This window comes from Schistocerca gregaria, chromosome 10, assembly GCF_023897955.1.
Source record: "Schistocerca gregaria isolate iqSchGreg1 chromosome 10, iqSchGreg1.2, whole genome shotgun sequence".
NCBI lineage: Eukaryota > Metazoa > Arthropoda > Insecta > Orthoptera > Acrididae > Schistocerca > Schistocerca gregaria.
Genome location: NC_064929.1, coordinates 130,263,719 through 130,276,952, shown reverse-complemented (window position 1 = coordinate 130,276,952; position 13,234 = coordinate 130,263,719). Strand labels below are relative to the sequence as shown.

The following is a 13,234-nucleotide window of genomic DNA, read 5'->3' as shown; positions in this document are numbered from 1 at the left end:
CCCTTAGCTGAATGGTCAGCACATCTGACAACCATGCAGCAGGCCCGGGTTCGATTTTTGGCCAGGTGGGAGGTATTCTTTGATCAGGGATTGGGTGTTGGACTGACACCATTTCATCATCAACGACACACGAGTCTCCCAATGTGGTGCCAAATGGAAGGACTTGCAACTCGACAGCCCAACTTCTCCATGTGGAGACTCCTGGCCATCAATGCCATACGATCATTTCACTTCAGTTTTGTGATGTCTAGGAAGCTTCGTGCTGGGTTCGCTAGACAAACATTCAAATAAATTGTATTAATGAATTTTATTACAAAAAGAAAATATCCAATACTTAACTTTGTAAATTACACACGTGTCGCAAGTAAAGGGTGACATACAAAATAAGCAGTCTTCTCCAGTACAGACAATTCTAGTCTCTGCTACATAGAAAGTATAAGCGAAGCAACAAGCTTCGACACTACCATAGAAGTGCCTAATTTCCGGGGGGGGAGAACGGGGTGTCCGGGGGGGGAGAACGGGGTGCCCGGGGGGGGGGAGAACGGGGTGCCCGGGGGGGGGGAGAACGGGGTGCCCGGGGGGGGGGAGAACGGGGTGCCCGGGGGGGGGCAGAACGGGGTGCCCGGGGGGGGCAGAACGGGGTGCCCGGGGGGGGCAGAACGGGGTGCCCGGGGGGGGCAGAACGGGGTGCCCGGGGGGGGGGAGAACGGGGTGCCCGGGGGGGAGAACGGGGTGCCCGGGGGGGAGAACGGGGTGCCCGGGGGGGAGAACGGGGTGCCCGGGGGGGAGAACGGGGTGCCCGGGGGGGAGAACGGGGTGCCCGGGGGGGAGAACGGGGTGCCCGGGGGGGAGAACGGGGTGCCCGGGGGGGAGAACGGGGTGCCCGGGGGGGGAGAACGGGGTGCCCGGGGGGGAGAACGGGGTGCCCGGGGGGGAGAACGGGGTGCCCGGGGGGGAGAACGGGGTGCCCGGGGGGGAGAACGGGGTGCCCGGGGGGGAGAACGGGGTGCCCGGGGGGGAGAACGGGGTGCCCGGGGGGGAGAACGGGGTGCCCGGGGGGGAGAACGGGGTGCCCGGGGGGGAGAACGGGGTGCCCGGGGGGGAGAACGGGGTGCCCGGGGGGGAGAACGGGGTGCCCGGGGGGGAGAACGGGGTGCCCGGGGGGGAGAACGGGGTGCCCGGGGGGGAGAACGGGGTGCCCGGGGGGGAGAACGGGGTGCCCGGGGGGGAGAACGGGGTGCCCGGGGGGGAGAACGGGGTGCCCGGGGGGGAGAACGGGGTGCCCGGGGGGGGGAGAACGGGGTGCCCGGGGGGGGAGAACGGGGTGCCCGGGGGGGGAGAACGGGGTGCCCGGGGGGGGAGAACGGGGTGCCCGGGGGGGGAGAACGGGGTGCCCGGGGGGGGAGAACGGGGTGCCCGGGGGGGAGAACGGGGTGCCCGGGGGGGAGAACGGGGTGCCCGGGGGGGAGAACGGGGTGCCCGGGGGGGAGAACGGGGTGCCCGGGGGGGAGAACGGGGTGCCCGGGGGGGAGAACGGGGTGCCCGGGGGGGGAGAACGGGGTGCCCGGGGGGGAGAACGGGGTGCCCGGGGGGGAGAACGGGGTGCCCGGGGGGGAGAACGGGGTGCCCGGGGGGGAGAACGGGGTGCCCGGGGGGGAGAACGGGGTGCCCGGGGGGGAGAACGGGGTGCCCGGGGGGGAGAACGGGGTGCCCGGGGGGGAGAACGGGGTGCCCGGGGGGGAGAACGGGGTGCCCGGGGGGGAGAACGGGGTGCCCGGGGGGGAGAACGGGGTGCCCGGGGGGAGAACGGGGTGCCCGGGGGGGAGAACGGGGTGCCCGGGGGGGAGAACGGGGTGCCCGGGGGGGAGAACGGGGTGCCCGGGGGGGGAGAACGGGGTGCCCGGGGGGGAGAACGGGGTGCCCGGGGGGGAGAACGGGGTGCCCGGGGGGGAGAACGGGGTGCCCGGGGGGGGAGAACGGGGTGCCCGGGGGGGGAGAACGGGGTGCCCGGGGGGGAGAACGGGGTGCCGGGGGGGGAGAACGGGGTGCCGGGGGGGGAGAACGGGGTGTCCGGGGGGGGAGAACGGGGTGTCCGGGGGGGGGAGAACGGGGTGTCCGGGGGGGGAGAACGGGGTGTCCGGGGGGGGAGAACGGGGTGTCCGGGGGGGGAGAACGGGGTGTCCGGGGGGGGAGAACGGGGTGTCCGGGGGGGGAGAACGGGGTATCCGGGGGGGGAGAACGGGGTATCCGGGGGGGGAGAACGGGGTATCCGGGGGGGGAGAACGGGGTATCCGGGGGGGGAGAACGGGGTATCCGGGGGGGGAGAACGGGGTATCCGGGGGGGGAGAACGGGGTATCCGGGGGGGGAGAACGGGGTATCCGGGGGGGGAGAACGGGGTATCCGGGGGGGGAGAACGGGGTATCCGGGGGGGGAGAACGGGGTATCCGGGGGGGGAGAACGGGGTATCCGGGGGGGAGAACGGGGTATCCGGGGGGGAGAACGGGGTATCCGGGGGGGAGAACGGGGTATCCGGGGGGGAGAACGGGGTATCCGGGGGGGAGAACGGGGTATCCGGGGGGGGAGAACGGGGTATCCGGGGGGGGAGAACGGGGTATCCGGGGGGGAGAACGGGGTATCCGGGGGGGAGAACGGGGTATCCGGGGGGGAGAACGGGGTATCCGGGGGGGAGAACGGGGTATCCGGGGGGGAGAACGGGGTATCCGGGGGGGAGAACGGGGTATCCGGGGGGGGAGAACGGGGTATCCGGGGGGAGAACGGGGTATCCGGGGGGGAGAACGGGGTATCCGGGGGGGAGAACGGGGTATCCGGGGGGGAGAACGGGGTATCCGGGGGGGAGAACGGGGTATCCGGGGGGGAGAACGGGGTATCCGGGGGGGAGAACGGGGTATCCGGGGGGGAGAACGGGGTATCCGGGGGGGAGAACGGGGTATCCGGGGGGGAGAACGGGGTATCCGGGGGGGAGAACGGGGTATCCGGGGGGGAGAACGGGGTATCCGGGGGGGAGAACGGGGTATCCGGGGGGGAGAACGGGGTATCCGGGGGGGAGAACGGGGTATCCGGGGGGGAGAACGGGGTATCCGGGGGGGAGAACGGGGTATCCGGGGGGGGAGAACGGGGTATCCGGGGGGGAGAACGGGGTATCCGGGGGGGAGAACGGGGTATCCGGGGGGGAGAACGGGGTATCCGGGGGGGGAGAACGGGGTATCCGGGGGGGAGAACGGGGTATCCGGGGGGGGAGAACGGGTTATCCGGGGGGGAGAACGGGGTATCCGGGGGGGAGAACGGGGTATCCGGGGGGGGAGAACGGGGTATCCGGGGGGGGAGAACGGGGTATCCGGGGGGGAGAACGGGGTATCCGGGGGGAGAACGGGGTATCCGGGGGGAGAACGGGGTATCCGGGGGGAGAACGGGGTATCCGGGGGGAGAACGGGGTATCCGGGGGGAGAACGGGGTATCCGGGGGGGGGGGGAGAAGACATCTGAAAGTATAAAACCAAATATATAGTTAAGGAGAGGACCACTAATTGATCCCTTAGTGCAAATGTGTAACACGCTCTAACTTTTACAGGAATCAGATAACTTGAGAATTTGAGTCTGACAGGGAGGCACGCTGGGGTAATTTGTGCAGTTGCAAATGACCACTGTGTCCGGACGGTGCAGTCTAGTAAGCAGGAGATCCAGGTTTGAGTCCTAGTCTGGCACATATTTTTGACATTCCCAAACGATTTCAATCGATATCCACTAGCAGCTAATGTCAGTCATTCATCTGTGTCTCGAGGATAACTTTTCTTGCCGAGTGCTGACAGCACTTTACCTGGGAGGCGTTCAGTCAGACACAGGTTAAGAGGTGGTTAAAGAATTAGGAAAGAAAGGTGCACTAAGCATTCTATGCAAAAAAAAGAGACTGACAATACCTCGTGTCACTGCCAGATTCGTAACTTACTCTCTATGTCCTCTCTCCTGATAGACAGCAGGTCTATGGTGTGCCCCGCATGGGGACTCCGATTCTGTCCCTGGCACTCTCCTGTTAAAGTGACACACGAGGGACAGAACTTTAATAGGGCCAACACTGCCACAGAAGCACAATGTGACAGAAACAAATAATGTCGATTATACGACAGGTTAGTTACAAGTACCTACCTTAAGTCAGCATGAACAATCTCTGCCTTCCCTTATTGCACACACGCACAGTCTTAATAACACAGGCCTCCCCCCATGAACCATGGACCTTGCCGTTGGTGGGGAGGCTTGCGTGCCTCAGCGATACAGATGGCCGTACCGCAGGTGCAATCATAACCGAGGGATATCTGTTGAGAGGCCAGACACACGTATGATTCCTGAAGAGGGGCAGCAGCCTTTTCAGTAGTTGCAGGGGCAACAGTCTGGATGATTGACTGATCTGACCTTGTAACAATAACCAAAACGGCCTTGCTGTGCTGGTACTGCGAACGGCTGAAAACTAGGGGAAACTACGGCCGTAATCTTTCCCGAGGGCATGCAGCTTTACTGTATGATTAAATGATGATGGCGTCCTCTTGGGTAAAATATTCCGGAGGTAAAATAGTCCCCCATTCGGATCTCCGGGCGGGAACTGCTCAAGAGGATGTCGTTATCAGGAGAAAGAAAACTGGCATTCTACGGATCAGAGCATGGAATTTAAAAAGGGAAATGGATAGGTTAAAGTTAGACATAGTGGGAATTAGTGATGTTCGGTGGCAGGAGGAACAAGACTTCTGGTCAGGTGACTACAGGGTGATAAACACAAAATCAAATAGGGGTAATGCAGGAGTAGGTTTAATAATGAATAGGAAAATAGGAATGCGGGTAAGCTACTACAAACAGCATAGTGAACGCATTATTGTGGCCAAGATAGATACGAAGCCCACACCTACTACAGTAGTACAAGTTTATATGCCAACTAGCTCTGCAGATGATGAAGAAATTGAAGAAATGTACGATCAAATAAAAAAAATATTCAGAAAGTGAAGAGAGATGAAAATTTAATAGTCATGGGTGACTGGAATTTGGTAGTAGGAAAAGGGAGAGAAGTAAACGTAGTAGGTGAATATGGACTGGGGCAAAGAAATGAAAGAGGAAGCCGCCTTGTAGAATTTTGCACAGAGCACAACTTAATCATAAGTAACACTTGGTTCAAGAATCATAAAAGAAGGTATACATGGAAGAAACCTGGAGATACTAAAAGGTATCAGATACATTATATATTGTGAAGACAGAGATTTAGGAACCAGGTTTTAAATTGTAAGACATTTCCAGGGGCAGATGTCGACTCTGACCACAATCTAATGGTTATGGCCTGTAGATTAAAACTGAAGAAACTGCAAAAAGGTGGGAATTTAAGGACATGGGACATGGATAAACTAAAAGAACCAGAGGGTGTACAGAGTTTCAGAGAGAGCATAAGGGAGCATTTGACAGGAATGGGGGAAAGAAATACAGTAGAAGAAGAATGGGTAGCTTTGAGGGATGAAGTAGTGAAAGCAGCAGAGGATCAAGTAGGTAAAAAGACGAGGGCTAGTAGAAATCCTTGGGTAACAGAAGAAATATTGAATTTAATTGATGAAACGAGAAAATATAAAAATGCAGTAAATGAAGCAGGCAAAAAGGAATACAGACATCTCAAAAATGAGATCGACAGAAAGTGCAAAATGGCTAAGCAGGGATGGCTAGATGACAAATGTAAGGATGTAGAGGCTTATCTCACTAGGGGTAAGATAGATACTGCCTACATGAAAATTAAAGAGACCTTTTGAGATAAGAGAACCAGATGTATGAACATCAAGAGCTCAGATGGAAACCCAGTTATAAGCAAAGAAGAGAAAGCAGAAAGGTGGAAGGAGTATATAGAGGGTCTATCCAAGGGCGATGTACTTGAGGACAATATTATGGAAATGGAAGAGGATGTAGATGAAGATGAAATGGGAGATACGATAATGCGTGAAGAGTTTGACAGAGCACTGAAAGACCTGAGTCGAAACAAGGCCCCCGGAGTAGACAACATTCCATTGGAACTACTGACGGCCTTGGGAGACCCAGTCCTGACAAAACTCTACCATCTGGTGAGCAAGATGTATGAGACAGGCGAAATACCCTCAGACTTCAAGAAGAATATAATAATTCCAATCCCAAAGAAAGCAGGTGTTGACAGATGCGAAAATTACCGAACTATCAGTTTAATAAGTCACAGCTGCAAAATACTAACGCGAATTCTTTACACACGAATGGAAAAACTAGTAGAAGCCGACCTCGGGGAAGATCAGTTTGGATTCCGTAGAAATGTTGGAACACATGAGGCAACAGTGACCCTACGACTTATCTTAAAAATGTAGGTTTGCCCTTCCTTAATCTAGCTTCTAGCATTTGTAGACTTAGAGAAAGCTTTTGACAATATTGACTGGAATACTCTCTTCCAAATTCTGAAGGTGGCAGGGGTAAAATACAGGGAGCGAAAGGCTATTTACAATGAAAGGCAAGCAGTGGTTGGGAAGGGAGTGAGACAGGGTTGTAGTCTCTCCCCTATGTTATTCAATCTGTATATTGAGCAAGCAGTGAAGGAAACAAAATAAAAATTTGGAGTAGGTATTAAAATCCATGGAGAAGAAATAAAACATCGAGGTTCGCCGATAACATCGTAATTCTGTCAGAGACAGCAAAGGACTTGGAAGAGCAGCTGAACGGAATGGACCTGGTGTTGAAAGAACGGTATGAGATGAACATCAACAAAAGCAAAATGAGGATAATGGAATGTAGTCGAATTAAGTCGGGCGATGCTGAGGGAATTAGATTAGGAAGTGAGACACTTAGAGTAGTAAAGGAGTTTTGCTATTTGGGGAGCAAAAGAACTGATGATGGAGTGTAGCCATGTATGGAAGTGAAACATGGACGATAAATAGTTTGGTCAAGAAGAGAATAGAAGCTTTCGAAATGTGGTGCTACAGAAGAATGCTGAAGATTAGATGGGTAGATCACATAACTAATGAGTAAGTATTGAATAGGATTGGGGAGAAGAGAAGTTTGTGGCACAACTTGACCAGACGAAGGGATCAGTTGGTAGGACATGTTCTGATACATCAAGGGATCACCAATTTGGTATTGGAGGGCAGTGTAGAGGGTAAAAATCATAGAGGGAGACCAAGAGATGACTACACTAAGCAGATTCAGGTGGATGTGGGTTGCAGTGGGTTCTGGGAGATGATGAAGCTTGCACAGGACAGAGTAGCATGGACAGCTGCATCAAACCAGTCTCTGGACTGAAGACCACAACAATAACAACACAGGACGACTGCTAGCAATGTTTTCCATATTTTAGTAAAGTTGTACCACAAATCTCTTTTCTTACAATTCCATGACTTATTACTTTATTAGTTACTTGGTCTTATCCTCTTGCAGTCCAGTGGTCGTCTACACTGCACTTCCACTTCTTACCATTGCATCGAGCTTTTACTGCTTCCTCTACGAAGAACACTAATTCGTCGATGAATTTTGAAACATTTCACGTCGTCTGCACACAAATCGAATCATCGTGCATTTCTCATAATTGGGGGGATTTTCAATTACTTGAACCATTTTGGTAAGTGTAAAGGTAAACACTAATGCTATCATATTACTACCAGTATACAGTCGGTGCCAGGGATCAGAATGCACCTGTTTATCACTGACCATAGCACTGCAGGTGCTATATTTAGATCTACATCTACATCTGCAAACAACTGGAGTATATGGCAGAGGGTTCTTTCATTTTACCACTGATTAGATCGTATTACCATCCCATCCCATCCCTATACAGGGCACATGAAGATTGACTGCTTAAATACCTCTGTGGACACAGCAATTACTCTAATTTTGTCTTCGCTGCTACTATGGGATCAACATATACATGGTTGTAATATATTTCTCATTTCATGTAAGTTCTAGAAACTTTTGGGTGATAATTGCCATCTATCTTCAAGCGTCTGCTAGTTAAGGTTTATTAGCGTTTTTCTCACAGGTCAAACAAACTTGTGACCACATACACTTCCCTTCCTCGTACAAGTTCTGCTTGGTAGAGGCCCAACATATTTGAGTAATATTTTTGTCTGCATCACACAGGTGTTTTGTAATTGATATGCTTTGTAGGCTTGCTGCATTTGTACCACATCTGACCCCAAAATCTAACTCTGCCACACGCTTTAGTTACAAATGAGCTTACCTGATGTTTCCGCAAATTGTTCCTCCACAATATGCGAATGACAGTGAATCCAGTTGTGACTCATTTCTAGTGAAATCATAGAACACTACACTTTGTTTTCTGAAGTGCTCAATTTTACGTTTATGAACATCTGAAGCAAGTTGCCAGTCTTTGCATCACTTTGAAATCTTATCAAAATCTGTATATTTCTGCAACTTTTAAAGACAATATTTTGTTACAAATAACTGTGTCATGTACAAAAAGTCTGAGCTTACTATTAATATTGTCTGCCACATCAGTGTCGCACAACACAAACAAGGTTCCACACACACTTCCTAGGCGTATGCCTCAACTTACTTCTACATCCCTCAGTGCCCACCCGTCTGAGCTGACACACTGTGTTCTCAGGTCCAGTTACTTTTGTTTGATACCCCACATACTGGCAGTTCCACTAACTAGCAGTGGTGTGGTACAAAGTCAAATGATTTTCAGAATATCATAGATATGAGTCATCAAGAATGTCACGATAACTATTTTTTGTCTTTAAAATAGTAATGAATTAAGAAATTCTGAAATAATATAGAAGGTTAGTTCATATTTAAACATTAAACATAAGGATATGCACAAATACGCACACTGCCATATAGATATAGCACAAAGAAAAAGACCGAGAAAAAAATTGTTGTTACCAACATGTTTTACTGTCAATTCCAACAGTACACAATAGTACATTACAAACTACATGCATTCAAGGCATCGGCATTCAAGACAACGAGCTACAGGCGTGCAAAGTTGCTGCAAAGTGTGTGCCTCATACAGTAAGTGGAAAAGTGGGCACATTACCAAAAGGAGGGAGACAATATGCTTGCGAGAATCGTTGCTACAGATGAATTTTGGACTGGGCCCTACGAGCCAGAACTGAAGCATGAGCCAGAATTGAAGCGTGAGCCAGAACTGAAGCGCCAGTCCAGAGAAACAATCCACAGAATGGTGTCATCCGGGTTCGCCATGCAGGCACAAATTTCATAGCAATTGCTCTCCTGTTAAGTTAATGGTCATTATAGCCAATAGCCAGTGACATTAAAGGAGTCATTCTGTGCCATTTTGTTAATGCACTGTGCTACTGTCACACTTTCCAGCAACACCAACAATGGGTTATTCGGAGAAATGTCATGAACGTCTACCCGATGCATTAATTCTTCAGAACGACGCAAGAGTCCACAGGGCAGCACGTGCACAGAACCTGCTTGTGCGATGAAGATCGGAAGTAGTGGAGCATCCACCATACTCGCCAGACTTGACTTGAAATTGGGACCTCGTAGCACAACTGAAAGAACTGTTTCACAGAACACACCTTCAAATACATAAAGACACTGCCACAGCAGTGAAGTGCGACATCTGACGATTCACTCGTGGTTAGACCACTGGTATTCGGGATCTTCCACAGCAATGTCAGTATGTGCTGGATTCGTTGGGAGACTATTTTGGGGGACTAGGATGTTACAGGTCCATGTTCCTGCCCTGTACTGTTGCAACCGAAAGTAAAACACATCTGAAGCAACTACATCAGTTTAATCTTTTTCTCGTCTACATCTTTACAGCTGTGTGTGTGTTCATCCATGTCCCTACGTTTAATTTCCGCATGTGAACTAACCTTCCATTTGCATATTTCATAATTTTTTTAGTCACTGCCATTTTCGAGACAAAATTAGTCACCACAGCTTTTCCAGTGACCTCGTACATAGAAAACACTCCTCTTATCCAGCTTTGAGTATAATCTAATGTACTCACCAAGTGGCGGCAGAAAACACACATAAAAGGAGGTAGGTTATAATCAGGTAATCTTTCGGAGCCAGTGGCTCCTTTTCAGACAAAGGGAAGGAAGAGGGGCAAAGGAAAGTACTGGAGAGGTCTAGCAAAGGGGTAGGCTTTGGGAAAGTCTCCCAGAATCACAAGGCTGCTACAGGTAGTACTGGGATGGTGCAGAGGGCACGTCTTCCAGCAGGGACGGTCACAGCCACAGGGTAGGGAGAAGGGTGCAGAAGGAGCATAGGGTCTGAAAAGCACAATGCGGAGATTGAGAGGGTGACTGAAAGCTATTTTAGGTGTGATGGGCTAAATCTCAGACAGAATGGATCTCCCTTTCAGGGCACGATTTTAGGATGTCACAGCCCTGTTGAAGTAGCTGATTAATACATTCCAGACCAGGATAATACTGAGACACCAATGGTGTGCTCTGAAGCTGTTTTGTGGATGGATCAGCAGCACCAGGATTGTATGTGACGGCCTGGGAAATCCGTTTTTTAACTAGGTCAGTCGGGTAATTACATCCAGGTGAGAATGGTGGTGTATTGCTCTAAAGAGTCTGCATCCGAACAAATATGTACGTCGAATGTCGATGCTATATTGGAGTGAATGTTTGACATGGAAAGGATGGCAACTGTCAAAATTTAAGTACTCTTGTTTGTTAGTAGGTTTGATGTGGAGAGAACTGTGCAGCTGGCCTCCAGTGAGGACGAGATCAGCATCAAGGAAAGTGGCACGGGATTCGGAAGGAATATTTTCTCAAAAACTGATTGGTCAATTTGGAAGAGGAGACCAAACAGCGAGGTCATCGGTCCCGTCGGATTAGGTAAGGAAGTTAGCCGTACCCTTTCAAAGGAACCATCCCGGCGTCTGCCTGAAATGGTTTAGGTAAATCCCATAAAATTTCAATTGGGATGATCAGATGCAGGTTTGAACCATCAACAATTTATTGTCTGAGCATAATCTGTAACAGTGCTGAGTAGTTAAGAATGGTGAAGTAATCTAAAATAGGATTAACAAGTGACAAGTAACTTACCGAAATGCACGAGAGATCAGTTGGGGTTCAAATGTACCCAGATACTGGATGGACAGCTCGTGCAGACTGTGCAGTTCTCCAAGAGCTTCAAATGCCACAGCCTCCATTGCGCGTGGTGTGTCAAAAAATACCAGCCGCAGTTTTCTGAGTGAAGTGCTACACTGTTTCAGCAGAGGCACAACAGACCTGTTGGCATGTGACACATTTCATTCTTAAACATTTTCCATGCACACATAAATGTTATTGGTAATGAAACTTGCATATAACAGCTAAAAGCTGTGGAGAAAGAAAATGGCAAAGAAGAGGAAGAAACAGCAACTTCAGAGGATGAAGGGGACCAAATTCTGTATCGAGAATGGACATCACCCTAGATGAGATACAGAAGGTTCTGAAAGACAGGAAAGCTTCCAGGCCTGGAATTGACATAGCACTCCTCAAATATAGAGGATTTCAGCAACAACAGAAGATCTTACATCTCTTAAATGGATGCTGAAAGACAAGAGTAGTACCTGAATCGTGGAAGCCAGTGGAGGTGATATAGCTCTGCAGAGAGGAGGAGGAGGAGGAGGAGGAAATGTCTATGAGAACTGCAGTCTCTCTCAAATGTTTTTGGTCAAATTGAAATAGGTGATAGTGTGTCCACAAATGATTATCTTGAGACAGGGCATCAATAGTCGGAAATGCATATTTATTGTGTTACAGACATACACAGTGTACACCATGCAACAACCAATAGCCCACAATACTGTTAGAAGTGATTATCACCAATCTTAATGCATCTATTGCAATGGCGCATGCACTTCTGCTACGCTCCTGCAAAGATTCCGGGTGCTTGTTGCACACAGGAACAGGCAGTGGGTGGTAAACAGTGTACACCCCTGACTACCAAAGACACACACTGCCTGTCTCCTGGTACAACAGGCACCCAGGATCTCTGGAAAAGTGCAACAAAAGTTCATTCGTCACTGCAATACAGGCACCGAGACTGGCGGTCATCACTTTGAACAATTACTACGAGCTATGTTGTAGTTATGCGGGCTACAATGTGTATGTCCACAATAATATGCATTTCTGACTATTAGCTCCCTATCTCAATGTACTCAGTTATGTACCCACTATATACCATTTTAATTTGACGCAAAAGGTTTGAGACATCACGTATAGAGGAACAAGGGTACTAAAGGCTTCTTACGAACTCTACACTAAGTATTAACAACAGAATGAGGAAGATACCTTGTGCCTTTCTAATGGATGATGAGAAAATGGCTTTAGAAAGAGACGGTGTTCTAGTGGCGATGCTAATATTGCGTGCCAGTTAACTGAAAAATGCTGAGAATGCTACCTGGAAACTCAGACTTTGAAAAAACTTTTGATAGAGTGAACAGAATCAAGCTTTTGCACATCTTCAAAAAAATTAGGGTATCTGAGACATAATACGAGTAACAAATAATTTATATCGGCACACAAAAATGCAGATAAATACTGGGAATAAAAAGACAAGGCCAATAAAGATCAACAAAGGAATCGATCAAGGGTGTAGCCATTCACTTACTACATTCCACATACACTTATGATGAGAACATGGCAAGAACTACAACCTGATTACCCAGAAACTTTTCTCGGTGAAAGAGGGGTCAAAATAAGTGAACAAGTGTCTCAACTTGCCCGTAGACACTCAACTATTTATGAAAAAATGACATTCAAAACTGTTGAGGTATTTTCCAGGGACTTCATGTGCCTTGTACTGTACAGCATCCTCAGACGAAATGGTGGCACAGTTGTTAGAGTCGCAGCTTCTTTATTTGAAACCTCATCATTACTCTTATTTCTGTTTTCTATTTTCATGTCGGTAGAAGATTACTACACGAATCTTTTCCAATGTATATTGTTATAATGTCACCTTTATTAGCCTACTAATTACATATAAAATTAATGACTTAAAAAATGAGAAAATTATTTGAAATTTTTTTTCAGTGAAATTTCTGTAATGTATCTCAATTTATAATCAACTGCAAGCACTTATTTCCGGGAAAGCGACCACTTGTACATGGTCTGCCACAAAATTATTGCCATCATGCGAAATCTTCACCAATGATAATGATATTTATTTACAGAGTGAGATTCATAAGATGAAATGTCACTGTGACAAACCGATCTTTGCATGATGCTTGTGGTGTTTGGAATAT

At 49.6% G+C, this 13,234-nt stretch overlaps 1 protein-coding gene across 5 annotated transcripts in view; it reads right to left on the bottom strand.

Moving 5' to 3' along the window:
- Nucleotides 1-13,234, bottom strand: part of LOC126293188 (S-phase kinase-associated protein 2-like) — a 114,544-nt gene that overhangs the window by 27,509 nt on the left and 73,801 nt on the right. For all 5 annotated transcript variants that reach the window (XM_049986304.1, XM_049986302.1, XM_049986303.1 and 2 more), the window contains one exon: nt 11,049-11,234. In XM_049986304.1, coding sequence (XP_049842261.1) covers nt 11,049-11,234 — 186 coding nt within the window. The remainder of the gene's footprint in view (nt 1-11,048; nt 11,235-13,234) is intronic.